The 25,673-nt window shown below is 37.4% G+C and overlaps 2 protein-coding genes across 2 annotated transcripts; both read right to left on the bottom strand.

Annotated features, from left to right (window-relative positions):
* Window positions 1-1,029: 1,029 nt before the first annotated feature.
* Window positions 1,030-22,616, bottom strand: LOC306846658 (kelch-like protein 24a). The gene is made up of 8 exons (XM_079380192.1): window positions 22,081-22,616; window positions 20,101-20,981; window positions 18,889-19,004; window positions 17,523-17,707; window positions 12,768-12,886; window positions 6,530-6,718; window positions 4,231-4,419; window positions 1,030-4,148 (listed from the first exon to the last, which is right to left on the bottom strand). The coding sequence occupies exons 2-8, from the start codon at window positions 20,899-20,901 to the stop codon at window positions 3,948-3,950; spliced, it is 1,800 nt and encodes a 599-aa protein (XP_079236318.1). The 5' UTR covers window positions 20,902-20,981; window positions 22,081-22,616; the 3' UTR covers window positions 1,030-3,947.
* A 961-nt stretch (window positions 22,617-23,577) lies between these two features.
* On the bottom strand, window positions 23,578-24,690 carry LOC306846664 (putative G-protein coupled receptor 148; the record flags this gene model as incomplete). The annotated part of the gene is made up of 1 exon (XM_079380201.1): window positions 23,578-24,690. One exon carries the CDS (start codon window positions 24,688-24,690, stop codon window positions 23,578-23,580), a length of 1,113 nt encoding a protein of 370 aa, XP_079236327.1.
* Between the last annotated feature and the right edge of the window lie 983 nt (window positions 24,691-25,673).

Below are 25,673 nucleotides of genomic sequence, written 5' to 3' on the forward strand. Positions count from 1 at the left end.
AAGCAGCTCTTTACTCGGCAATACGTCAACACTTCAGCCTTCATCACCCGAGGCGCTCTGCTTTAACTAATCATGAACATTACAAGAAAACGCAAACATTATAGGAATTCACATTGTCTTCATGCTTGTTGCTTTTTATCCCATATTTCCATTAAACTTGTAATTTGTCACACCAGAGCAAATAATTTCATTTAGCTAGAATCAGATTTTACAAAGGCAATGTCACTTTTATCAGTTTCAATTGTCATGAAACATTAGCTCAGGTAGAAACCAAACCTACAGTCACAAAGCAAAAGTGACAAAAAAGTAATAAAATAAAATAAAATACAAAATTAAAACTAAAGACGAAAACTTGAACGAGGAATCAGTGCTCAAGGGAAGGTGATTCTTTTCTCTTCTGTCTTTCGCTGATGCTTAAAGTAAATAAAGTTTTAGAGGTCAGCTTTAATAAGGAGTAGGCGCTTTTTAAAATATATTATTTTGTTTAATTTGAATATGCCTTCAGCTACCAATAACACTATAGTACTCTCCACTCTGGTAAAAGATTTTCACAATATTTAAATACATTCTGCAGATTTCCTTTCAAAATTAGCACTGAAAATGCATAAAGTCTGGGCCTATAGGCATGAGCATGTATATGTATGGGGTAAACAGTTTGGGCTGAACCAGTTGTAAAGCTGGTCATGGCTTCAAAACTTAAAGTAAACTGTGAAATATAGTTGCTTTTGCTTTTTTTTTTTTTTGAGCTTGGGTAATCGTTCAGAATGGGGAAGCAAACATTTTTTTAAATTATGAGTGGGACTATGTTTTTGTATCAACCTGACATACCTTCACCAGAGTATGAGGAATATAGCTTAGGTTCCCTTTTGAAGAATTTCCATAGAATCTTGTATAATGCACAAGTAATCCAAGGAATGCCTGTTTCCACAGTATGAAGTACCACAAGTATGAAGAGGGCAGTACAAAAACATTCTTCTTGCTTCAAGATCTTCTGATGAACAGTTACATGAAATGACAACATAAACTATTGCAAATGAACTTTTTTTATTGAGGCACTTTTGCAGTTTTACACAGTACGGTTTTTTATTATTATTGTTATATTTGAAACATGTCCAATATTTCTTATGCTTTGGACACGGGCTCGATAACAGCTACAGTTTCATTCCACTGAAATTAAATGGTCCGATAGAGTTTCTACTGCAACAAAAATACCAGGTTATACTTATGAATGAGTTGAAAACCAACTCCGAGCTTGGACCAACTGTCCATACAATCCTACAAAACACCACATCTAATCCAGACGAACATTATAAAGCTGGGTTGGAAAAATGGTCAGATATTTATAAATTTTTTTAATTGCATAATTGAACATACAGAATGTTGGCAAAATAACATTTACAAAAAGTTTAGACCAGTACAGCTGGTAATTATCAAAATGATCGAAGGACAAATCAACATTATGTATATGAAAATATATAAATAAGTATATACAGACACTCTTATGTTTTTGTCATTGCAGGCAGAAATGCAGGAGATGCAGTGCTTTGGGTAAACTAGCTGCCAGCATCCTGCCTGACACTTTCAGATGAATTACACCAAATTATTTTGGACAGTTAAATGTCTACTTCCAGTACTGACAAGTACTAGAGCAGAGACTGCAGTTATCTTGCTGCTAAACATGAAAACAGTTCCAGGTTAATTTGAATACACAAACACAAGAATTTCCAGCAGTCCAACTCAAAAATTCAGATGCTATCTACAGCTATGAGATTGTTTACAAAGCACAACGTAAAATAACACAGATAACATTAAATGAGTAGAATGTATTTACATTGCCATATATTACTAACACTAGAAATACAAGTGCATGATTGGGGCACTGATAAAAAAAAGATCAGAAAGGCACGTCCTGGTTGTCACACTAAAGATAAGGAGACGCTTAAATACAATGAAAAAAATTAGTTTCACAGCTATATGGTTCATTAAGAACCTATAAGAATCTGACGTGACAATTCATTGACCAAAATCAGAGCTGTTCATCACAGAGGTGTGAGGTTTTCAAATGCTTAGAATGCAAAAACCTCCTCATACAGCATGTCTGATGTAGTATTTATGTGCTTTCTTTTACTTAAGCATAATATGATGTAAAAAGAGTAAATAACACATTAAAATCACCCCAAGAATGAACCTAAAAAGGTTTCTGTTTGCAGACTTTACAAACTTTGTCAAAATACAAGAATAATGCTACAAAATAATATAGAAATAGTTAAAGGCATAAACAAATGCACATTTAAAAATAAAAACGTGTGGGGAAAATTACAACAAAAAATCTGAAAAATATTACAAAGAAGTGTGCATTGTGGTGTCTTTTTATCAATACAGGACATCCCTGCATTGTATCCATTAGATCTGACTCATTCTCTGAATGTATGTCAGTTATGAGGAAGGTAACGTTTGACATACTTCCTTGTTCCAGAAAAAAGTCCGTTGACTGCTGTCTTACAGATAACAACAAGTATGGCATGATGACTGTAGCTAGGGGTGGGCGATATGGAAAAAAATATCATATCACAAATTGTTTTGAGAAATATCATGATTTTATCACGATTCTTTGTGATGTTAGTTTTACTATTTTGGTTTTACAAGTTGTCTGAGCATTACAGCCAAACTAGAAAGACAAAGATACATGGCAGATATTTAGGCCAAAGTGGGCGAAGGTAAAAATCTTTGTCATTATTTTATCTTTCTTATTAAAAAATAAGCACAAAGATACACATTACAAATACACATAATATACAAATAAAACAAACAGTGCTTTATTTTCAGGTACAATAGGTGTATTTAGCAGGAGCATTCAATAAAACACTATATAGACTGATTCCTAAAGCAACTGTATTAAAGTTTTTCAGTCAAGAATAGTGAGTGATTTTTCTCTTTGCGTTTTGTTGTTTTGTTAACGTTAAATGAATAGTTCCCCCAAAAATAAATACTCTGTCATCTGTCTGTTAATTCTGTCATAATGTTTTATTTTTATACCATCCTTTACTCAAAGTTATTTTAAACCTGAATGAGTTTCTTTCTTCTGCTGAACATAAATGCTATTTTGAAGAAGGTGGAAAACCAAACAGTTGCTGGTCCACAGTGACTTCCATAGGATTTTTCTTTCCTGCTATCAAAGTCAATGTGGACCAGCAACTGTTTGGTTACCCTCATTCTTCAAAATATCTTCTTTTGGGTTCAGCACAAGAAATTAATAGAGGTTTGGGAAACATGTGAGTGAGTAAATAATGACAGAAATTAAATTTTAGGGTGAACTATCCCTTTAAATGACAGTCGACAGCATGTTTAGTGTCTTGACCCTTTAAGACCTGCATGCATCTAATATACAGGCACGCATCTGTTTCTCTCTTAACTATTTACTTTCATTTTAGAGATAACCAACTCAGTCTGTATGTAAACCTTGTGTGTTTTGACAGTATTAGCACAAAAGATAACTTGGTTCAGTAATCAGGCGCTGTTTGAAAGGGTTTTAGTATGCGAATGAAACATTTAACCAGCAAGGCTTGGATGCAAATAATGTACTTTTGCGATCGCGAATAAGTGCAGTGTCCTGTCAGAGTAACTCTACTGCTGTATGTCGTGTTGTACAGTATAAAGAGACGGAGGCGCCAGAACTGTATTTGACATAATAGCACGATACTACGATATTTCTTCAAAAGCAGATCGTGGAGACATTTTTATCGTCCACGATCAAAAATCATCATATCGCACACCTCTAACTGTAGCAGTTAAACACTGTGCTACATCTACAGTGCATGTAGATGTATATATGTTAACTGCATAAGTAATAGAAAAATAGCAGTTGTCACGATGCAAAGTTGTTTTTGATATGGATGCAAGAGTCTACTGCTCCATGTTTTGGACATGATCTAGATGTGCATTTGCTTTCAGGGTTTGTGTTGTTTTTCGCTGAAACGTTGTATGGTAACACAGCCATGGTAGGAGATGGGACGAGGCATAGCAGGCGTGCATGTGATGATGCCGGAGGCCGGGTCGTAGCACACAATGTTGTCAGAGGCTTCGCTGTTTTCTCCCCGTCCACCCAGGATGTAGATCTTTCCATTACAAACAGACATACCGCAACTCTCCTAAACACACACAGACAATAACAGAATCAGTATATGGGACTAAATGACAGGAACTTGGAGGTTTTCACTAGGCTTCAGGTACCTGTCGGCTGAAGGTGTGGCCCACATGCATCCAGTGGTCCTGTGAAGGATCGTAGCAGTAGATGGACTTGGTGAGGCCACCGCATACGTATATGAGGTGATTGAGAGAAATGGCAGAGATATTGGGTTTGGTGAAGGGAATAGATGCCTTCAGCTGCCAGCTGTCTGACTCTGGATCATAACACTGGACCTGAAACACAGTGGAGAAAGGTTGTTTTATAATCTTGAAAAGTCTTAAAATTCTAAACTTTATAAACTATTTCATACTAGTTATTTTAGTAGTAATATATATATATATATATATATATATATATATATATATATATACACACACATATACTATTATTGTAATATTACTATTGTCAATAGTTTTTATTTTGTATTATGTACTGTATTAGTTAACAATAACAGCATTGAGTCTTACTTTTCAGCTTATGAACTTTTATTTTTGTCACTTTGACACTTTATTTAGATGAGGAAAAAAATCTGTGAAGTATTTTACATGAGAGATATTGTCAATGAATCAAATTAATGTATATAAGTTGCAATATATATATATATATATATTATTTTTTATATGCAGGTGTTAAAATGGTGATCAAACACCATAGTCATAATATCTTTGTAAATTCCTAATAGTCATCAGCACAATATCCTATTTAATGAAATGAAAGCAGAGAACAAGCCCTGTGGGCGAAAACCAGTACAAAGTAGTTAATCTAATATTTGCACTCTTCAGTGCAAACAATCTTTCTCTGTGCTGGCTGATGTATAGAGTTAAGAAAGACTGACAATATGGATGTCACTGAAGACACGCACTGACAGAGAGTAAAGAAATATTGTCAAAGAGACACCATTTGGAAACTCTCCAATGACAGATGCAGCACTTACATGGAGGAACATGCAACATTTTGTAGAGAGCTTTGTATTAAACTATATCAGATCCTTCCCTTTCATGTTTTTCTTTCTCTTTCTCTCTTTCTGCTCCAGATGGCAAGTAAAGAATACAGTAATCTGAGCACTGGAAAATCAATGAGAGAAACCCATGTGAGATGTTACCCGAGATGGCAGCAGTGTCTGAGGACAATAAGCTCAGAATGCAGGCCCACCTGTCCATTAGGTTATAGACCACCTGCACAAAACACACATTCACTTACCCATCTGCCATTAGCAGCCCTTCTGTTCAAAGAGATGCCCATATTTTAGGGGTTACAGAAGGACCATTACAGGGGAGTTCAGCAGGACCCCTCTCACACACTAATGTTTAAAAGTCTGAGGGCAGTTAAGATTTTCTTCTTTTCTATTTATCAAAGAAATTACGGTTTCACAAATGTATTAAGCAGCACAACTGTTTTCAACATTGATAATAAATGTTTCTTGAGTATCAAATCAGCATAATAGAATGATTTCTGAAGGATTATGAGACACTAGGAATAAACTGAATTCACTGGAATAAATTACATTAAAATAAATTTTAAAATATTTTTTTTTTTCGAATGTCAATAATATTAAAAAATATTAATATTACTGTATTAATGCAATCTTGAGACTATTTTTTTTTAAATATAAAATCTTACTAACATTTTTGAACGGTAGTGTATATGAGAAAAAATATTACATTAAAATTAGTCAAATATAAGACACAAAAATTATGACAAACCCTAGTGAACTGCCTCGCTGGCTGTTTAGATAGCTATCTTCTAAAAAAGCATTGTAACAAAACTCAAGTGACAAATGATCCATATGAAACCAGTCAAAAATGTCTCCCATCCGGAGTGATCAGGCAGGTCTGTTAGCTGGTTTTGGTGCATGTTTCAGCTAGTCAGGCTAGGAGAACAGCTTTACCAGCAAACCAGTTCAGCCTAATTAAAGTATGGCGTTCACTAGGGTTGAGAGCAGAGCCGGTGTGACAGGTTGGTTAAACTGCTGCTCTGGTTATGGCCTATTTTCTCTATAAATGCAGCATATCAAACAGGAAAATTAGACGACAGTATCACTAAGACAGAACGTGTGGTTATTGCATGTAACAGATGGGCAGGTTTTAATGCAAGTACTTTTTTCTAGCCGAGACAAAAAAAAAAAAGGCCTCACCTAAACAAAAATCAAGATTTTAATTTTCAAGACACCTAAAAATTACACAAAAGCACTATTGCAGAAAGGGTCTGCCAGCACTGAAAAATCACCAGGAATATGTTGCACTGTCAGTGTTTTACATAAAGAACAAAAACCAAGTTATGAGTTTCATAAATGAGCTCTGTCTAATATTATATTGTGGGTGCGTTCAGCACTCATACACTCACCTTATTGGAGCAGCTGTTTTCATAGGGTTCTCCTCCAATGACGAAAAGCTTTCCGGCACAGCTGGTGACCGCCGGGCAGGATACGGCTTCTTTCATGGGGGCCACCTCAGTCCAGCGGTTGGAGAATGAGTCGTACACCTCCACGTTACTGAGACAAGACTGCCCATCATAACCTCCAACTGCATACACCTGCAGGATACATACACATATGTTTACCTAACTATCTAAATGAACACATGTGGATAATCCAACCCTAAAATAAAAGTTAATTTTAGGGGGAAAACATTTTATAAAAATGAGTAATAATATTAAGCTTTTTTTTTTTTTTTTGCATTTTGAAAACGGTAATTTTGTAAATGGTGCTTGATCTGTGCATATTTCTTTCCTGATTCAGACAAGATGGCTTTTCACTAGAGAGAACGATATTATGGACTGAGTTCTTGTATTTTAGCCAGAAGCAACAGTTTGAAGTTAAACACATCTTAATGATGGATTTGTTTATTACAAACATGCAAACTTTGCTTCACAAGACATTAACAGAAGGACTGAAGTCTTTGGTGAGCAAGTGATGTAATGCTACATTTCTCCAAATCTGTTCTGATGAAGAAACAAACTCATCTACATCTCAGATGGCCTGAGGGTGGGTAACTTTTCAGGCAAATGTTCATACTTGGGTGAACTATTCCTTTTTAATGTTTACTTAATCAATCTGCAAATTATTCTATTACTAGAAGAACAATAAACAGTGACAGAGATCCAACATAAGCATCACTTTTCCCTGGCTTTGGTGTTTCTCTGTAGAGACAAGCACTCGTCGTATCCTCTCCAAAAACAGCTTTATCCTCAAACTGACACAGCAGAGGAAGTGTGGAGGGGCCACGATAACAACATAATGACACTGACCCACATTAAAGCTGTTCAACAGGAAACCTGTTCAACAGAGTGGAGAAACAGATCGCAGTTGCCTAAGGCCTAAGATCCTGTGTAACGTAGACGCACATACAGACTTTATGACCTCTGACCTAAGAGGCTAAAGTTATCTTATTCACACTCTCTGATTATTTAAACCCAGTTCCACCCTGTCTTCACTGATTAAAATGGCATTCATTCCACTGAAATCCATAACCTTATATTTATTCATTAAAAGGAAAGTAATTGTATCTGTATCAAAATGTCAAATGTGCTGCTTCTTCCATGATAAATATACACTCACTGGCCACTTTATTAGGTACACCTTGCTAGTATGGGTTGGACCCCCTTTTGCCTTCAGAACTGCCTTAATTCTTCGTGGCATAGATTCAACAAGGTGCTGGAAACATTCCTCAGAGATTTTGGTCCATATTGACATGATAGCATCACGCAGTTGCTGCAGATTTGTCGGCTGCACATCCATGATGTGAATCTCCAGTTCCACCACATCCCAAAGGTGCTCTATTGGATTGAGATCTGGTGACTGTGGAGGCTCATTTGAGTAAAGTTCTGACCCTGAGTCCAAATTCTGACTCTACCATCTGAATGTCGCAGCAGAAATCGAGACTCATCAGATCAGGCAACGTTTTTCCAATCTTCCATGGTCCAATTTTGGTGAGCCTGTGCGAATTGTAGCCTCCGTTTCCTGTTCTTAGCTGACAGGAGCGGCACCCGGTGTGGTCTTCTGCTGCTGTAGCCCATCTGCTTCAGGATTCGACGTGTTGTGTGTTCAGAGATGGTATTCTGCATACCTTGGTTGTAACGAGTGTTTATTTGAGGTACTGTTGCCTTTCTATCATTTCTAACCAGTCTGCCCATTCTCCTCTGACATCAACAAGGCATTTTCCTCGACACAACTGCCGCTCACTGGACATTTTCTTTTTTTCGGACCATTCTCTGTAAACCCTAGAGATGGTTATGCGTGAAAATCCCAGTAGATCAGTAGTATTTGACTCAGACCAGCCCACCTGGGACCAACAACCATTCCATGTTCAAAGTCACTTAAATCCCCTTTCTTCCCTATTCTGATGCTCGGTTTTAACTTCAGCAAGATTCAAGATTCAAGAATCACACACACACACCGTGAACACACACCCGGAGCAGTGGGCAGCCATTTATGCTGCGGCGCCCGGGGAGCAGTTGTGGGTTCGGTGCCTTGCTCAAGGGCACCTTCTTCGTGGCATAGATTCAACAAGGTGCTGGAAACATTCCTCAGAGATTTTGGTCCATATTGACATGATAGCATCACGCAGTTGATGCTATCATGAAGATGCTATCATGCTATCATGATGCTATCGTAAAGTCGTCTTTGATGCCTAAATGCATTGAGTTGCTGCCATGTGATTGGCTGATTAGCAATTTATGTTACCAAGCAATTGAACAGGTGTACCTAATAAAGTGGCTGGTGAGTGTATATGGTAATTACTGGCTAGTTCAAGTTGCAATTTTGCTTGGTTAAAAAAAAAACAAAAAAAAAAAACATTTCTGATCAGGATTTGAACCCCGCTGTCTCTGCACGCCAAAAACTTGAAAGTTATTTTATATGGAACTGCACAAACAAGATAAGAGAATGAAGTAGATGGAATTAAATTATGTAAGATATGCTATTAAATATGATTTCCTGCCATCTACCAGTACATGCATTCATCATTCTCTTATCTTGCTTAAACTGTTTTTCCATAAAACACTAGTGGTTCTTCTGAAATGTCTAAGGAAGAGACTCGTTCAAGGGTCAACACCTGAACGTAGTTATTATGGGGTGAGTCCAAGATGGCTGCCTAATCAGACGTGTTTGTGCAAGCTCTTGCACCAACTGTGTTTAGACAGAGCAAAAATACTTTTATTTAATTGTGTGCTGTGTGTGTTTTGTTACACCTTTAACTTGAAGTTTTCCCCTGTATTGCATTGCCATGGGGTGTAAAAGTGGTCCTTTGAATTATTCTTCAGTTGATGCTAATGTGGCTAACGTTAGTAATAACGTGTGCTCACCAGACAGCGGTGGCTATAATTGCGTTGCTTCTTGTGCGAGTGAGGAAGACATGTTCACTTTAGCTGAAGAGGTGCTCCCTGCATTGCCTATCACTCGCCAGTCACAAAGAAAAGAGCAAGTGATTTCACTCGAGCTGACTTCTCATCACAGCTATTAGGGATAACACAGCTGAACAGTTGCTCAGATGGAATAGAAAAAAGATCTCGGGCATGTCAGCTGAACTGAAGGCCATTGTTGAGAAGTTAACTAGTCTTGAGTGGCGATGTTGTTTTTAACCCAACAGGAAGTTGGTTATTTTTGAATTATCTTGGCAAATTTTGTGTTGTTTTTGCCATTTTCAAGAAATGTATTTTAATGAACTTCTCCTAGAGATTTATTTAGATCAACACCAAATTTGGTCAGTATAATCTAAAGCCCTTTGTGATGTTAAATTGTGAAGATCTTGAGTTTGAGTTGAGCTTGAGTTGAAGTTGAGTTGAGTTGTCTGTGGCGGCCTGAATAATTTTGATGTTTCGCAATGAAACAGGAAGTTGTAATAACTTAGCCATACAATGTCCGATCTGCCCCAAACTTGAAAGCTTGAGAAAACAGGGCTAAATGCAATTCTATCTACAATTCTCAATTTTGTCAATTAATCAAATTTGCATGAACCTAAATTTAATCTTGCTGATTTGGATACTTTCAGTAAGCATCTTGGTAATGTTAATTCTATTAATCATGATGAAAAAATTTAATGTGACTCACCAATTACTGTAGATGAGGTTAAGGAAGCAATTTAAAAACAATTCTAGCCAGGTTCATCAGGCAATTAAAACTATTCAGTTGTTTTCTAATGCTTCAGGTTTGTACCTTAATATAAAAAAAATTTGAGATATTAGTCTTGAAAAAATTATTTAGGCATTGTCATTTCAAAAAGTGAACACTATAAGAGTTTCCCTGAATTTTAATTCTGCCTTTGTGAAAATAATAAATGTAAATTTAATCTTTGGTTATTAAGGGACCCGTCCCTTTAGAGGTAGTTCTTCCGTCAAAAGCAGAAGGAATGTCTAGACTAACCTATATTGGTTCAACTATATATTTAGACAATAAAACTGTTAAAACTACTGATCAGATTTTAGTTAATATTTTTTAATGGAAGAATTGTATGCACTACATTCATAAACATTCGTACATTTGTATCTGTACATTCTCTACTTTAAATAATACTCTCAAAGTTAATTGGTTAAAATTTAGTTTGAAAAAAATCTTCTTTGTGGAATTTTATTCCTAATTTTATTTTTGACCAACTCTATTTGTTTTTTTTACTAATGTGTGATTATAAGATTGAGAAATTGCCAGGGAAATTTGCCTTTCATGCTCAAGCTTTGTTAGCTTGGAAACTAATCTACCAGCACAATTTTCATCCGCAGCGTTATTTTATTTGGAACAACCGTTGTATTTTGTATAAACACAAAAGTTTTTTTTTGATAAGGATATTGTTTTAGGCCGTCATTTCATTTATTTAGCACTCAAGGGTATCTAATGACATATGATGAGTTTCTTACTTTAATTTCCTGTGACTCCCAAGGAATTTTCTATTGTCTGATACAATGTTTGATTTATTCCCCTGGCTTCATTATGTCTGTTGCTTTTGTCGTTTAAAGCATTAAAAAAAAAAAAAAAAAAAAAAAACTTATGGTGGCTCTGTAGTGCATAGCACAGGAGAAACAAGCCACAACACAATGAATACAAGCCGCAACACAACGAAATTAGTCCTATGCATTGTGTTGTGGCGATTTTATTGTGTTGTTGAGATTTCGTTGTGTTGTGGACTACTGGGCCACCGTTAGTAATGCATTTGGCATGCAAACATGGCCATAAACAACATACACACACACAAACAACGCAAAATGAAATGCATTAAAAAAAAAACTAAAGGTAAAAAATTTAGAAGAAAAACAGGGGACTGAAAAACAGGGACCGCTCACTGGACAAAAAAAGGGACAGCTCACCGAAATACAAAAAATCATTTGCTCACCCTCATGTCAATTGTAGTGTCATACAGGTTGAGAACAACATGAGGGCGTAAATGTTAAAACTTATTTTTGGGTAAACTGTTTCCTTTAAAATGGAAACTCATTTCAAACCTCCTTCTAGAGCCACAAACATCCTGAAAAGTAAGCAAATGTGTCTGTAAACAACTATAGAGGAGGATGGGCACTGGGTGGGCACATATATATATACACACACACACGAAAAGAGAGAATTACATCAACCGTTTTCCAAGAAAAAAAAAAGTCTCAAGAGAGCATTTTGTGTATGTTTTTCTCTCTCTCTCTCGTTATGTGTATGAACAGAAAACATGTATTACATCCAAGCAGGCAGCACATTACACCCCCTGCATGTGTAATAAAATGCATGTGTTTAAAACATTCACAAACTCTCAAAATAAAACACCAAAAGACTATCATAAAACATGAAACATGAAAAAGACACAGGAAACAATTCACAGGAAGTGAAGCATGATTTTCCATAAGACAAACACAACACACAATAACCGGGGCAGCTAATTTCTACAAATCTATCAGTTAAATGGCAACAGCACAATCTGATTACAGCTGTAAACATTTGATCATAACAACAGTCCTAAACATGCACTTAAACCCTGGTTACTAAAATACTCATTTGCACACTTTTTAAAAAACCTTTTTGCACTTATATGTAATGGTAAGATTTGTGCTGTACAAATTTAAAGTTTATTTCTCTTACTCCAATGCCGAAGTGTTTTATCTTGTTTCAAGCATAAACCACAAAATATTTTATTGCATATATGCTTAAAAAAAAAAAAAAGCCAACTGGGTAAGATTTTTTTTTTTTAAGTTTAAAGTATAGCAAACATTAAGTGCATCAATCTGCAATATTTGAAGATAATTATGGAGAAGAAAGAGAACATAAAATTTGAGTATTTTCAATACAGGGTTAATTATTATAAGGAAAAACAAAAAACAATCAGGGGTGGGGATGCCTAAATAAAGCCAAAATCATATTTCTCCATCAACAGCCATTCAAAAATAGCCATGTATTTGAACCAATTATAATGAGTTTTCCTAAGCAACAATTACAAGTATTTACTTACATTAGATGTTTTATTAGTGCAACACAAAGGTGCAAATCCTGCATAATTTTCTCCATACAGTCACAATGCACTAAAGGAAGTGTGCTTTTGATTTAGGAAATGGGACACTGGGACTGGAAACTCACACACAGAGACACACACACACACACACCACTCCCTCTCACCTTCCCCAGAAGGACGGTCATCTTGTGTCTCCATCGACCCTTATTAAGAGAGGCCACTCTGATCCACATGTTGAGCTGAGAGTTATACATCCAGACGTAACTGCTGTTGATGCGTCCACCTGTAAATAATAACCACAACATTAACAACAGCATAAGCAAGCTGTGTGTGTGTGGTGTCATTCCAACCATATTTTAGGGACAAATTTGTACCCAAAAACAAGCTAAAACTGGCAAACCTTGCTTTTGGAGACACTTGAGAACATCCTAATTTGTAGAAACAATATAAAAATAAAAAGTAAATATGCAAAGGTTTTCTGTGAGGGTTAGGTTAGAGTATTTCTAACTGCTCAGTATAACAACAATAGAAGTCTATGGAATGACCCCATTTAGACAAGTGAATGTTGTAAATACACACACAAAATATTAGGAAATCATTAATAAATATTACAAATATTAATAAATACTACATTACATACAAAATACTAAAGGAACAATGGTGTGTGTGTGTGTGTGTGTGTGTGTGTGTGTGTGTTATTGAACATTTTACTAAATTCTTTACATATAATCCCTTTACAATGAAGACAAAAGTATTTTGAGACTTTCTGAGTGTCAAACATGAGTTGATAATTTTCTGATCTAATATGATGATGTATTACTCTGCCAGGACATCTTGTACTTAATAGTGCATCCACTAAAATTACCTCGAGACCAAACATTGCAGAAATGGGCTCAAAAAAGTCAGTTCTGAGCATCATTTAGTTTATCAATGATATTCATACATTTTTAACATTGTCAAGATACTTTTTATGGCCACTGTATAGCTTGTTTGCCAACCACTAGCAGTTTGTTTGTGGTCAAATATTTCAACTTTGCAAACCCAAAATTAATTCTCAGTTTCAGACACCATGTCTGTAATTACACAAACCACAGTGCTTCACCTGTGTTCCTGTTAAACAGAAAAGCTCCCTCTGATCTGAACGTCCTTTTTTGTTGTCATCTGTGTTTATCTAAACCCGCTGAGGGCTGTTGTATTCTTTGTCACTTCACATCTCGGCCAAATGGCTGGTTATCATCCAAAAAGCAGGTCTGAGACAAGCTCTGACAGTCCTTCTCTCCCACACACACACACTCAACACCTGGGAGCAGGCCATTCCACTTTAATTCTGTTTACAGACTTAGATAATGAAGGTCTGAGAAGTGCTCAAATAGCATATGAGACCATTCTTCCTTCTCAGTGCCGTCAAAGTTCCTTAAAGGTAGGTCGGTGCACTAGATGGCCATCTTGGTAATGCCTTTATTCAGCTATTTTTAGTGCAGGAAACTGGTATCATAAATTTAGCCTCTTTAGCTCATATTGGGGCATGCACATGAGTGCTGAAGTAAACAAACTCAAAATAACCAGCTTTTTTTGACTGGGGAAAATGAAAAAAAGGAAGCTTAAAGATGGAAAAAGAGGAGGTAGAAAAAAACTGAAGAACATTTTTAAGGAAGTACAAGCGGCACAACAAGAACTACAGTGCTCATAAACTCCATTAGCGGATTAGCTGAGCAACTGTCTGGTAAACAAAGACATTCAAAATCTCTAATTAAAGAGGATGTGCTTGCTTTGTCCTCTAATGCGGAGTAAACATTATAAAGACTGGCTCCAGTCCTTTTGGTGGGCTCTTCTGTCATAAATATCCCTTGACAAAGACCATCAAGCCTTTGTGACATGCATTCAGACTGAAGACCAGACAAACCAGCATTTAAGATGCAATCTGTCACCAGCTGACACTTTACATTTTGTCACTAAGTAGGCACTTTCAGTACCGGATGCAAAACTTGCAGGTGAACAGTAAAGCTAGTCATTAACAAAAACATTGCCGAAGGGATGCAGCTTCAAATCTATTTTGGACAGTCCTGAATGTTTTAGAGGCATCATAATCATTTGGACTATTTTTAATGACAAAATGTCTTGGCAATATTATATTAAAGCCCAAAATCTAATTTTTCTCAAACTTCATAACATTTCTAACAAAAACATTGCAAAAACCAGTGATAAATTGTGGCCTAGGGCAATATATTCAATAAGGAAGCCTCATATAAAATAAATTAGAAACCGTTTTATTCCTTTCCTCTTTAATCTGACATTTTTAGTTCATTGTTTATTTTTCTACCAGACCCTGATGATGACATATTAAAAATCCTGAAAAATGAGTGTAATTTGAGTTATTTAGCTTGTAAATATAAAGTTCCTTTGCACTATGAAATGGCACAAATGGGCTCAGCCCCAGATGTGATTTATGCTTAAATCACGTTCATTAACCTCCTAAAATGGGCAACTGTGAAAAGGAAACGTCAAATTAGCGTACGTTCATTTAAAATGTCAAGTTGTAAAAGAGTGGTCCTCTTGGTCAAGTTTGGATGGAATGATTTATGGTTTTTCTAACAGGGAGAAGGCAAGTGGAGACGTTCTTAGAAACACTGCATGTGTCTTTTTGCTGCTGACTCAGATCCACTGCCTCAGAGGAGGAACTGCCAACCAATTATGTCTTCCGTCATATTTCAACACTGAAATGAACTAACTTAACTTGCTCTTGTCACAGCAAATGACGAAATTATCAAAATAAAAGCGCACGTCTAAACGAATTGCAGGCATGGATGTTGCAATGAACACCATCAAATTCAGACATTTCTCTTTTTCAGTTCATCATTTCATTGCAAACTTATATAACTTTCTATCTTCTGTGTAACACAAATGAAGATGTTGCGAAAAATATATCAAGTCAATGGAGTAGAAGAAAGAAAGTCATGCAGTTTTGATCAACATGCAGGGAAGTGAATAAGAGCAACTTTCATTTTTGTGCTCTGCTGAAGTAATGCAGACACAGGGTTCCTATGAAAGATTATTTGGCATGTAATGTAACATGTTAATAACGTGTCAGCTGTCTAAAACAGGTACTTTGGTGTATTTTAAGTTACTTTACTTGTACATGCTTTGATTTAATTTGTATGATCAGAAAGCAGCAAATTCTGCATGATTCTATTAAATAAAACATGTAGATGAGTGGATAAAATAGTGATCTTAAATTTATGAAGTATGTATGGAATCACTTGATCTGGCAAGCTGTGTACTTACACTCTACAGTGGAGATTTTTGTTATTCTTGAAAGAATTCCAAGAGTAATGTTTATCAGAGACAGCTGAACCACCATGCTAGTAGGACATGACTTTTGACAGAAGAGGCACAGATTTAGTAAGAGGCCTCTGAACTTGACGCTGGAGGTTGGCCAACAACACGTGCATGTGAGAAGAGCAGTAAGAAGTGTGTTTACGAGTGTGTGTGTGAGAGACAGAGAGAAGGGCAAACTTGACACGTGAGAACATGAGTCTGAAAACACAGCTCTATTCATGGAAATCAGACACACAAAACACACTCCATACTACTTCATGTTTTTAAAGCGCTGAACAATGGCCCTAGAATGAGAAGAATAAGAATTACACAACTCAGAATTACACATTATGGCATCCAGCTTGTTTAAACAAAAACACACGTGAGCTGAAAGAATTTAGGTCAAGTTTAAATGCATAAAACGTCACAGATACAGAAACTCCTCAAATGCATGGCCTGTAGATATAGCCAGTGACCTTGAATGACGTGATGCAATAACTTCAACATCTGCAGCCAAAAACTGCAGATCATTCCTGGAACTATTCTAAAACCTTTGGTGCAAATACTCCCCCAAAATGCCGCTCGCCCATGCCAGTTAGAGTTTAAAATGTCCCAAGCACTCAGCCAATAGAACGCTGGAGTTTGCCAGTGAGAACAGCCCTTGACACACTGGCTGGCCACAGAGGCAGCTGTTGTTTCCTCAAATCATAAACAGCTGTTCCAGAAATGTCCTCACAAACAAGGCATTTGCTAAAACCCCTTAACCCACCACAGAAAACCCTGGACTAATTTGTCCAACCCATTCAAACAACAACAGAATTTGTTAAATGAAGCTCAACTGAACAATGAATTTAAAAGTAGATGCTTACATTTTCTAAAGAAAATTTGAGTGGTGCTTGCTAGAGATGGTTGGCTTGTGGCACAATTTTTAAGAGCCCATTCCCAAGTATCAACGATATTCTGATCCCCATACATGGTTTGGGTCCTGTCTCCAAAACTGACTTATTTTAACAGTTTTTAACCTGTGAGGTGGTATAAAGTTGGATCACCTTTCTTCAGACTTCACACAGCAATAGTCCTGTCAGTAGGACACTTCAAATGTTTTAAGGTAAAATTAAACAAAACCGTTCAAATTGCAAAGATTGCAGTTCAAACTGCACATATTAAATTTTTATTAGATGTCATTTTTGTTCCAGGCAGATATCAAAACACCTCCCTAATGTGTAAATCTGGGTAAATCTACTTTTATAGGAAGTTCAACATGCCTGTGCCAACAACACAACTCAAAAGAGTGTGTGTGTGTGTGTGTGTTCAGGTTCCACACAAATAGCCACTTTCTGATCAGTCACTGTGACCAAGTACAGGACAGACCAGCATCAAAAGTACAGCGCATTTCACCATGTCCTAACCACACTTTATCAGTTTCCAGCCTCGAGTCATTTTTCTGTCTGCAGTTAAAACAAAAATTCAGCATTATGTAACAAAATCATAAAAGGTATTTCATATACAATGAGGGCTTTGGACCAGTGAAGTTTCACTGTGGGTGGGGCTACTCTAAAACAGAAAACAAAATCATTTGTCACATAGAAATAAGAGGGTCTAACCTGACACAATGATATCATTGCGGAGGGCGCACACTGCATACTCAGACTTAGTGTACTCGGGGTGTTTAGCAAGAGATGTCCACTCTCCCGTCACGGGGTCGTAGCATTCTGTGTATGGCAGATTGAAACCCCCCATTCGCTCACAGCCTCCCACCACCACAATGACCTCAGAGAAACCAGTAGACCTGCAGACAGGGAAAAAACAACAATACCAGATAAGCATGGGCTTTGAAGTGGTTACATCATCAGAAAGAGGTTAAGCGTCATTCTTGCTAAGGTACAATGAGCTTCCGCTATGATTCATTGAAGAATGAATCCTCTTCCTTGACACAGCCACAAGTAAGAGACCCACATAACATAATTTTTTTTTTTTTCTAGACAATTAAAAGTGCATGCATTTAATGCATTAAGCTCATACATTTTCAATCCCAATACAATATACTGACTACTGACTCCAAACACAGATAACACCTCCAGAACACAGATACTGCTTCTAAATACAGATATAGAACCCATATTAGGATACTGACCCTAAAAACAGAAACTCCATATCAAGATACTGCCCCCAAGTACTGATTAAACTTCCCCACATCTGTCTCCTATAAAGATACTACCCTAAAAATACTTCCAAAAACAGTTTCCCTAAATAAATACTACCTTCAGAACAAGATATGCTGTCACTAAACAAAGACATGTTTTCTTATTCTGAGCCTTCTTTTAAATGGATACTTTCTATAAATAGAAGTGCTTAATGATATCAGGCTAGTGAGAGTGTAGAAATGGACTATATTTGTTCTGAAGAAAACGTGAGTGGTGTCTGTCCGTGCAAAAGTCACTGCAACAATGCCAGGATGTTGTTATGTGGTTGCTAAAGTGTTTTGAGTGGTTGTTAGTGTGGTAGGTGATATTCTAGTCTCAAGATATGGCATCCCTCCTGCATTTTTTACTTCCTGGGAATCATAAATCTGTCAGCTTTAGATGCACAATTTGAGCGATCATTCGCTACAAGTAAGAGCAAAAAAAATGGAGACGAATCATGAGCTTAAGTTACTAAGGTTTAAGCCCAAATTATACCTTTTCTTGTTAACAAATGGAGGAGTATGTCTCATCCTCAAGTGTTCAACACAGTCCTTTGAAAACCTGTTTTCAGTTTGTCCAGTTTCACTTTCTCTGTGAATTGCATATAATTTTAGTCCCTCACAGGAAGTAGTAGTATATATTTATTTAATGCCATGTCAGCATCTTAGGCTATTTTCATGGCAAAAACTATTTTAAAAAACAAGTATCCCTCACAGGAAGAAGAAACTATTTGTTTTAAGAGCAAATCAGCTTATCGACCAATTTCCGGTCACAAATGTTTGCGTACCTGCGGGGTCTGGTTCGTGGCGACATCATCTCATTGCCAAGTACGTGATAGCGACGTGCTTCGTGCAGCAGCTGGTAACATTCTGGGGCATTCTGGATCAGTTTATCGCCTTCCACCTGCAAAATATTATCGCATTCTTAATGCCTGACATTAATCTGGCTTCCTTATATCTGCCTTCCTGTTGAGTCCAGCTATCTTGTTTAAATAATCTTGTTGCATTACGACAATAAGGAAAGAGCTTTGACTTGGCAAACTTCAGCACACCTGCCGATAGTTTTCAAGTGAACCCCAGGATCTTGATTAACTGGTTTGAAATGTGTTTGATTATCACTGGAATAAAACGCTACACTCCATTTGTACTTGGAAGTCAGAAATTCCGAGTTTACTGTGTATAGGAACTTTTCACTGGAACACCCCCTCAAGTCGGAGTTCCAACTCGGAAACTCGGAGGAACTGGAACAACTTTAGAATCCAATATAGCTGTTCAGTGCATCAAAAGAAGGGAAACAGTAGTTATATACTGTTTATTAACATTTCTGTTTGTCTCAGTAAACTTAGTGGCGCACACAGTACTATCCATGATACTTCTGCATTATCTTTGTAAAATACTGCTTTTTTTTTATTGACTGGTATTGAAGTTGGTTTTCCAACTTGGGTACTGGAACGTGGTCAACTCTGATGTGACGTCATTCTTAGCTCCGACATCCAACTTCCAAGGTAAATGGAATGCAGCAACACACTACAACTAGCCAAATCTCTAGGCCTAGCTTTATCTGGTTGTGTAACTCTAGGACCAAGCCATACCCAAGGTATGGAGTTCATTTTCACTTGAGGACACTTTAAGAAACAAATCATGGCTGATTTTATGATTCTTTGATCTCTATAGAGTGCTGCAGGGATGACGTTTCTTGTGTTCATTTGTGAAGATTATCATGACGAACAAGACTTGTATAAACTTTTACATCAACTTCTAAACTTTTGTAAGTCATAAACGTTTGTTGGTCACAGAGCTTGTTTTCTGCAATAATCCAACAGCCAATGGGGAAAAAAAAAACCTTTCAAGGAAAAGGGTGATGCTAACATTTGGTTTGGCCTACAAAAATATGTCATCTCTGCAGCACTTTGTAAACATCTAAGCAGTGCATTTCTGGATTAGTTGAACTAATAAAGAGCTTCTCGTTCTGTTCAAATGAATTTGAATGTACCACTCACCGTCTGTACAAAATAGTTTGGGTGCAGGAGAGGCAGTCGGACATGTTGTAGTAGATCTTTCAGCATGGGTCTGCGGTACTCCACGTCATGGTAGACCCAACGCATCACCGCCTCGAACACCACCTCCTCCCTGCCAATGGACAGCTCATCGCTGGCCAAGTATTCCTGCAGCTCATCCTTGTGAAGGTCTAGAAACTCCTCATGCTGAGCAACTTCTGGAAAATTCAGCAAGGCAAAAGCACGGCAGCGACTGGCCAGCTGTTTGAGAGAGTGGGCACCTGCGAAACGCTGGATCCCGAGGCAGTTGCAGGGGTCCAGCTGCTCTTCCAGGAATTTTGCACAAGCATCCCGCAGTGTGGTGATCTGGAAGAGGCTGGAGGTCTCGAAGAGGAACTGGACGTTGTGGGTGGTGATGCAGGCACGACCGGTGTAAACATACTGCAGGAAGGTGTCCATAGAGTCAGCCTGGATGCCGTTGATCTCCACAAGCATCTCACGGCTCTCTCTGTGGTCGTTGCAGAACATGGCACGGAAGTAACTGCTGCAGGCTGACAGCACGGCACGGTGACATGGGAATTCGCGACCCTGGACGCTTATGATCACATCTGTGAAGAGGCGGCTTTCGCGGAACTCGTTGAAGACCTGAAGAACGCTCTCAGAGTGAGAGGAACCAGAAGAGAAGTTATATACGTCGCTCAGGGTCTTAGACTCCATCTCAAAGACTTTACGCTTGACTGCTGGCGATTCCGGCACACCACCAGAGTTCTCATGATTCAGACGGTGACCCAGAATGAGCACCATGATTGTATCTGATGAGAGCCCTTCACCAATAATTAATCACCATCAATGGTTGCAGGAAAACGATTGGTGACCATCAACACCTGTAGAAGAACAGCATTTACAATAAACAAACACTACATTAGTGGTATTACTACTTCAAATCATTAAATAATATACATAAATGTACAATTATTATTATTATATTAAGAAAAATGTGAACATAAGTGTTATTTTAAATGTATTATGAGTGTTATACCAAGGGTCAATTAAAAAAGCAAAAAATAAATACAAACATTTTAGGTTAAAAAACAAATTATTGGACAATCATCACAGAAAAGAAAGGCACTGGGTTCATAAATATCTGAGAAGGTTACTAGAGCACACGGACATGTGACCGGTAAAAATAAATAAAACAAAACTAAATCTATTCCTCAAGGGAATAGTGCACTGATATAAAAGGAACATTGATTCTTTGTGGCTGAGAGATAAAGTGAGTGAGTGAGCGAGAAAGAGGGAGAGTTTGCGCAATCTTTTTTTATGTCACTCAGGTTTGTTTTGATGTGGAAGTAGAAATAAAGGAACATCGACGGTTGCTCAATATTTCCTCCACAGCTGAAACTGTTTGACAACAAAACATGCCCCATGCAGACTGAAATGATGAAATCATATGAATTAGATGAATTGTGTGATTTCTACTCCATAAAAGGCTTTAAACCACAGAGAAAGAATGGCAATTGGTTTTTAGCTGGTCTAAAAAGGTCATTAGTTGTTTAAGGCTGGATAAAAGCTAGTCTAGACATTATGTTTCAATAACCATCCCAGTTGTTTTGTTGCTGGTCCAAGGTGGTCTACTATAGTCCACCAAAGATTTACAGCAGTTGCAGTTTCTGAATAAACATTCAAGTCTCAAAACTTAGAGCTGCCAGCAGAAATGATCTCAATGCCACATGTAGAGTAAAAAATGTAAATATATATATATATATATATATATATATATATATACCCCATGCATGTATGCAAATATGTATATGTACATTATATACAGTATATATTACATTATTTAGATATAAACACGTATTTTGATATATAAACATGACATAAACAAACATGACAATAATATCGGAGTGTTAATGCATTCAGTCTATCTCAATCAATCGTATCTCAGTTGCTCAGATAAAAGGACAGCATTATTTTTCTCACCTTATCCACAGGAGACCAACTTTCTGCCAAACATCAAATTTAATAGCAAGGGTTAAAGATCCTTAAAAATAAATGCGAACAAACAAATCCGTTTGTTTCTATAAAAAAAAAAAAGAGAGAGAGAGATCCATAAGCGTGCGCACTTGTGCTGTCACTGTTAAGTTTTCTTTGTTATCATCCTTCTCATAGCCTCTCTCTGCTTGTTCTTGCACAAAGAATGCATGTCAGTTGTTCAAGTGAAATGTGTTCATGGGAAATGTAGTTCTGTCTCTGTTTCATCAGTCCTTCAAACCAGTAAAAGAACATCATATCCCAGAATACAGTGCGGGAGAATTTCCATGTGGATAGCAGTTGTTTGCAAACAAAAACCCGTTTATGAACGAAGACAGTTCTCGTACCTTTTCAGCGGTCCCAAAGCCAATTGTGTTACTTGGACGTTGTTAGTTATGTTATTTTGTTAATAAAGAACAAAGAATTTCGATTAGAATGTATTCCTTGTTTACACTTACAACGTGTTTTGTACAGTTCAATAAAATGGTGGCGTTGACACGCATAACTAGAACTAGAAACTCCCTTGTGTAATCAGAAGCATGCATAATTAAAGTATTATTTGTGAATGATAAAATGTAAATTAATTACAGTATATCTAGTAAAAACTATTATATTTAGTATAATTTTAGAATTTACAAAAAATCTCCAGCATAAAACTACTAGACGAAATCATCCTCGCTAAAAGGCGCCATCTTGTGGTTATTTAAATCCTACCGGTGTTTCGCGTGCATTTTTTAAAAATTTAATATAATAATAGCGAATAATAGGTATTTCTGGATCAGGTTTCCATTATAATATTAATATATGAATCGAATTTGCAGCAGCAGTGACATTTGTAAACTTTTAATCAGACGAACAGGTTGAGAGGGAGTTTCTCTGGTAAGTTTTATTCTTATTTCTTACAGGAATCTTTCAAATAACGCAAATGTGTAAACATTTGAACATACAGGTACTCGGTTTATCACGAAATTACAATACTTTACATTGCTTCGTTTCAGTCAAAATACAAAAGTTGTTACTTGTTTCTACAATAAAATATAGTAACCTGGTTTAAGCCGTCATCAAAAAAATTAAATAAAACGAGAGATTTTCAAAGCCTCTTACACCATTTGTAAAGTAGATATTAGTTTATAGTATTTTATTTTTTTTTTTTGATAGGCTAAAAATAGTTTTTAGTAACCAAAATACATAGTGAATGCCATAAGTAAATACACAATATCATATTAAACACAATAAATGCCATAATTACCACAACTGAATGTACATTTTTGATTATTCTCACATATTTTTGTGACATATATTATTACTTACAAAACCCCATTTGAGCATCATTACAGATAGCTAATTTTATGTTTTAACTGGTTTAACTAGCAGTTTTAACTGGTTGATGAAAAGTTCAGCAACACCTTTTTTAAAGTCTTTTACAACAAGTTCAAATAAGCATATTTATATCATAGGTGTGATAGTAGTTGGCCTATTCAGATGAAAGAACTGGAACAGCAAGCTGCACAGTTCTCTATAGCGGAGCCCATACAGGTACGGCGCCAAGGCTTTGGGCAGGATGAGCAAGACGTTACACACCACCAGGGACATCCACAGGCTTGCTTTGGGGTCCATAGTCTCACTGTTTTGGCAAAGCAACAGCTCGATCATCAAAACCAGCAGGGGACAGAAAGATAGGAACAGGTGGAGATAATGGATGAGAAATGTTCCTCTAGCACGAGATGAGGTCTCGCCCTTCCACACGCCTGAACTACGGGTACAAAAGTAGAGGATGAGGTAACCAGACAACACCAGGAGGAGGATGAAAATGATACCCGTGACCGTCAGCAGCATGGAGACGTGGAGTGGGCGAAAGTGGCTTACGGTCAAAACCATCAGCAAAGGAAGGGAGCAGAGGTGGAGGGCGCAGGGGGCCGTACTATGGTACCACAAAAACATGCCAACAGCGGCCGCAGGGAGAAAGACAGAGATGACCCAGATGGCGGCAATTGCTCCGTAGGTCCGTGACACAGGCCACAGTGCCAGGTAGCGAAAGGGGGCTAACACTGCAAAGCAGGTATCCAGCACCATTGCTGTAATGCTTAGTACCCCAGAGCTGTATAAAACCGCAGACAGGAAGAGCAGCACGGCACACGGCCACTCTGTCATCAACACACCGGCTAAATTGATGCAGGCACTCAGGATGTTCATGCAAACAAAGAGCAGGTCACTGAAGAGAACATTGGCCAGGAGGAGGTAACGTGTCTTCTGCCGCAGGTCAACTCGGGACAGGATACGTACTAGAAGAACCGGAGTGATCAGCAGAATGGCCAGGAAGGCCAAAATGGGGCACAGCTGAAGCACCCTCATGTGGCAGGGAGGGATGAATCCATGCCACTCGTGCGCAAACATCTCCACTGGGCTTTCAGAGGAGTTCAATAAATTAGAAGAACGTATGTGAATCTCAGCTCGACCCGACTTGTTGTACCAATTGCCAAACGAACAAAGCAGAGATAAAAAAAGGTCTTCTGCAACTAGGTAGAAACGCTTCGACTTTCCCTCCATTAGAGTTTCCATCTCTTGGCATGTGTTTGTGCCTCAAATCCAGACCTGAAGGTAAATGTGTTTCTCCTTCCCCCTTCCTGCAGACTGTGGTAAGTGATTTAGGGGACAGATGTGGATTTGTCACAGGCACGCTTGTAAATGGTTTCCATGGAGAAGGAGAAACAGGTAAATATCACTTCACAGCTAAATGGATCAGAATGACACTCAGGGATTTTACACCAAGGCATAAATATTGATATGTCTTCCTAGAATCAGAAATATTGCGTAACATTTACACTGTTATTTTTGGACTGATTGATTGTTTAACTTAGAGGACTAAGTGCCACATACAGGTTAAACATTGAACGCTTATAGGAAATTGGAGAAAGATACAGTCGTGTAAAAATCCTGAAATGTAATTTTATTTATCTTGCTAAGAAAACAAAACAGCATTAACGACCGCTGCTTTGCACACAAGAGTTTGACTAAATATTGTGGGCATACATAACAACATATATAGCTGGGGAAATCTCACAAGAATAGTCAAGAAATATCCACACACACAAAAAAAGTAAATAACAAACAAAAGAAAAGAAAAATATATTTTGCATGAAGAAAATTAAGCCCAATTTATGAACTAATATTATTATTTGTGATTAAAGGGTTAGTTCACCCAAAAATGAAAATTAGCCTGTGATTTACTCACTCTTGAGGCTTCCTATATGAATTTCTTCTTTCAGACAGGCGTAAATAAAGACCTCCTGTAGCGAATCCATGCATGTTTGTAAGAAAAATATCCATATTTCAAATGCAATGAACACTTTTCTCTCACTTCTGCTGACTGTCGTATGCGGAAGCCTTTCTGGCGGATGACATATGTGTCGCACGCAAGCCTCTGAGATATACTAGCCTCGCGAGTTTGTTTATTACATTTGAAATATGGATATTTTTCTTACAAAAACGCATCGATTCACTACAGGATTGTGACTGGCCATCTGGAGCACCAGGAGTTTTCT

Source organism: Barbus barbus (assembly GCF_936440315.1).
Source record: "Barbus barbus genome assembly, chromosome: 26".
NCBI lineage: Eukaryota > Metazoa > Chordata > Actinopteri > Cypriniformes > Cyprinidae > Barbus > Barbus barbus.

Coding starts and splice junctions, on each gene's coding strand:
- LOC306846658 (XM_079380192.1), bottom strand. CDS start 20,901: ATGGTGCTCATTCTGGGTCACCGTCTGAATCATGAGAACTCTGGTGGT. Junction 12,887..17,522: donor CAATGATATCATTGTGTCAG/GTTAGACCCTCT, acceptor TATTATTTACAG/GTGGACGCATCAACAGCAGT. Junction 6,719..12,767: donor TGACCGTCCTTCTGGGGAAG/GTGAGAGGGAGT, acceptor TGTATCCTGCAG/GTGTATGCAGTTGGAGGTTA.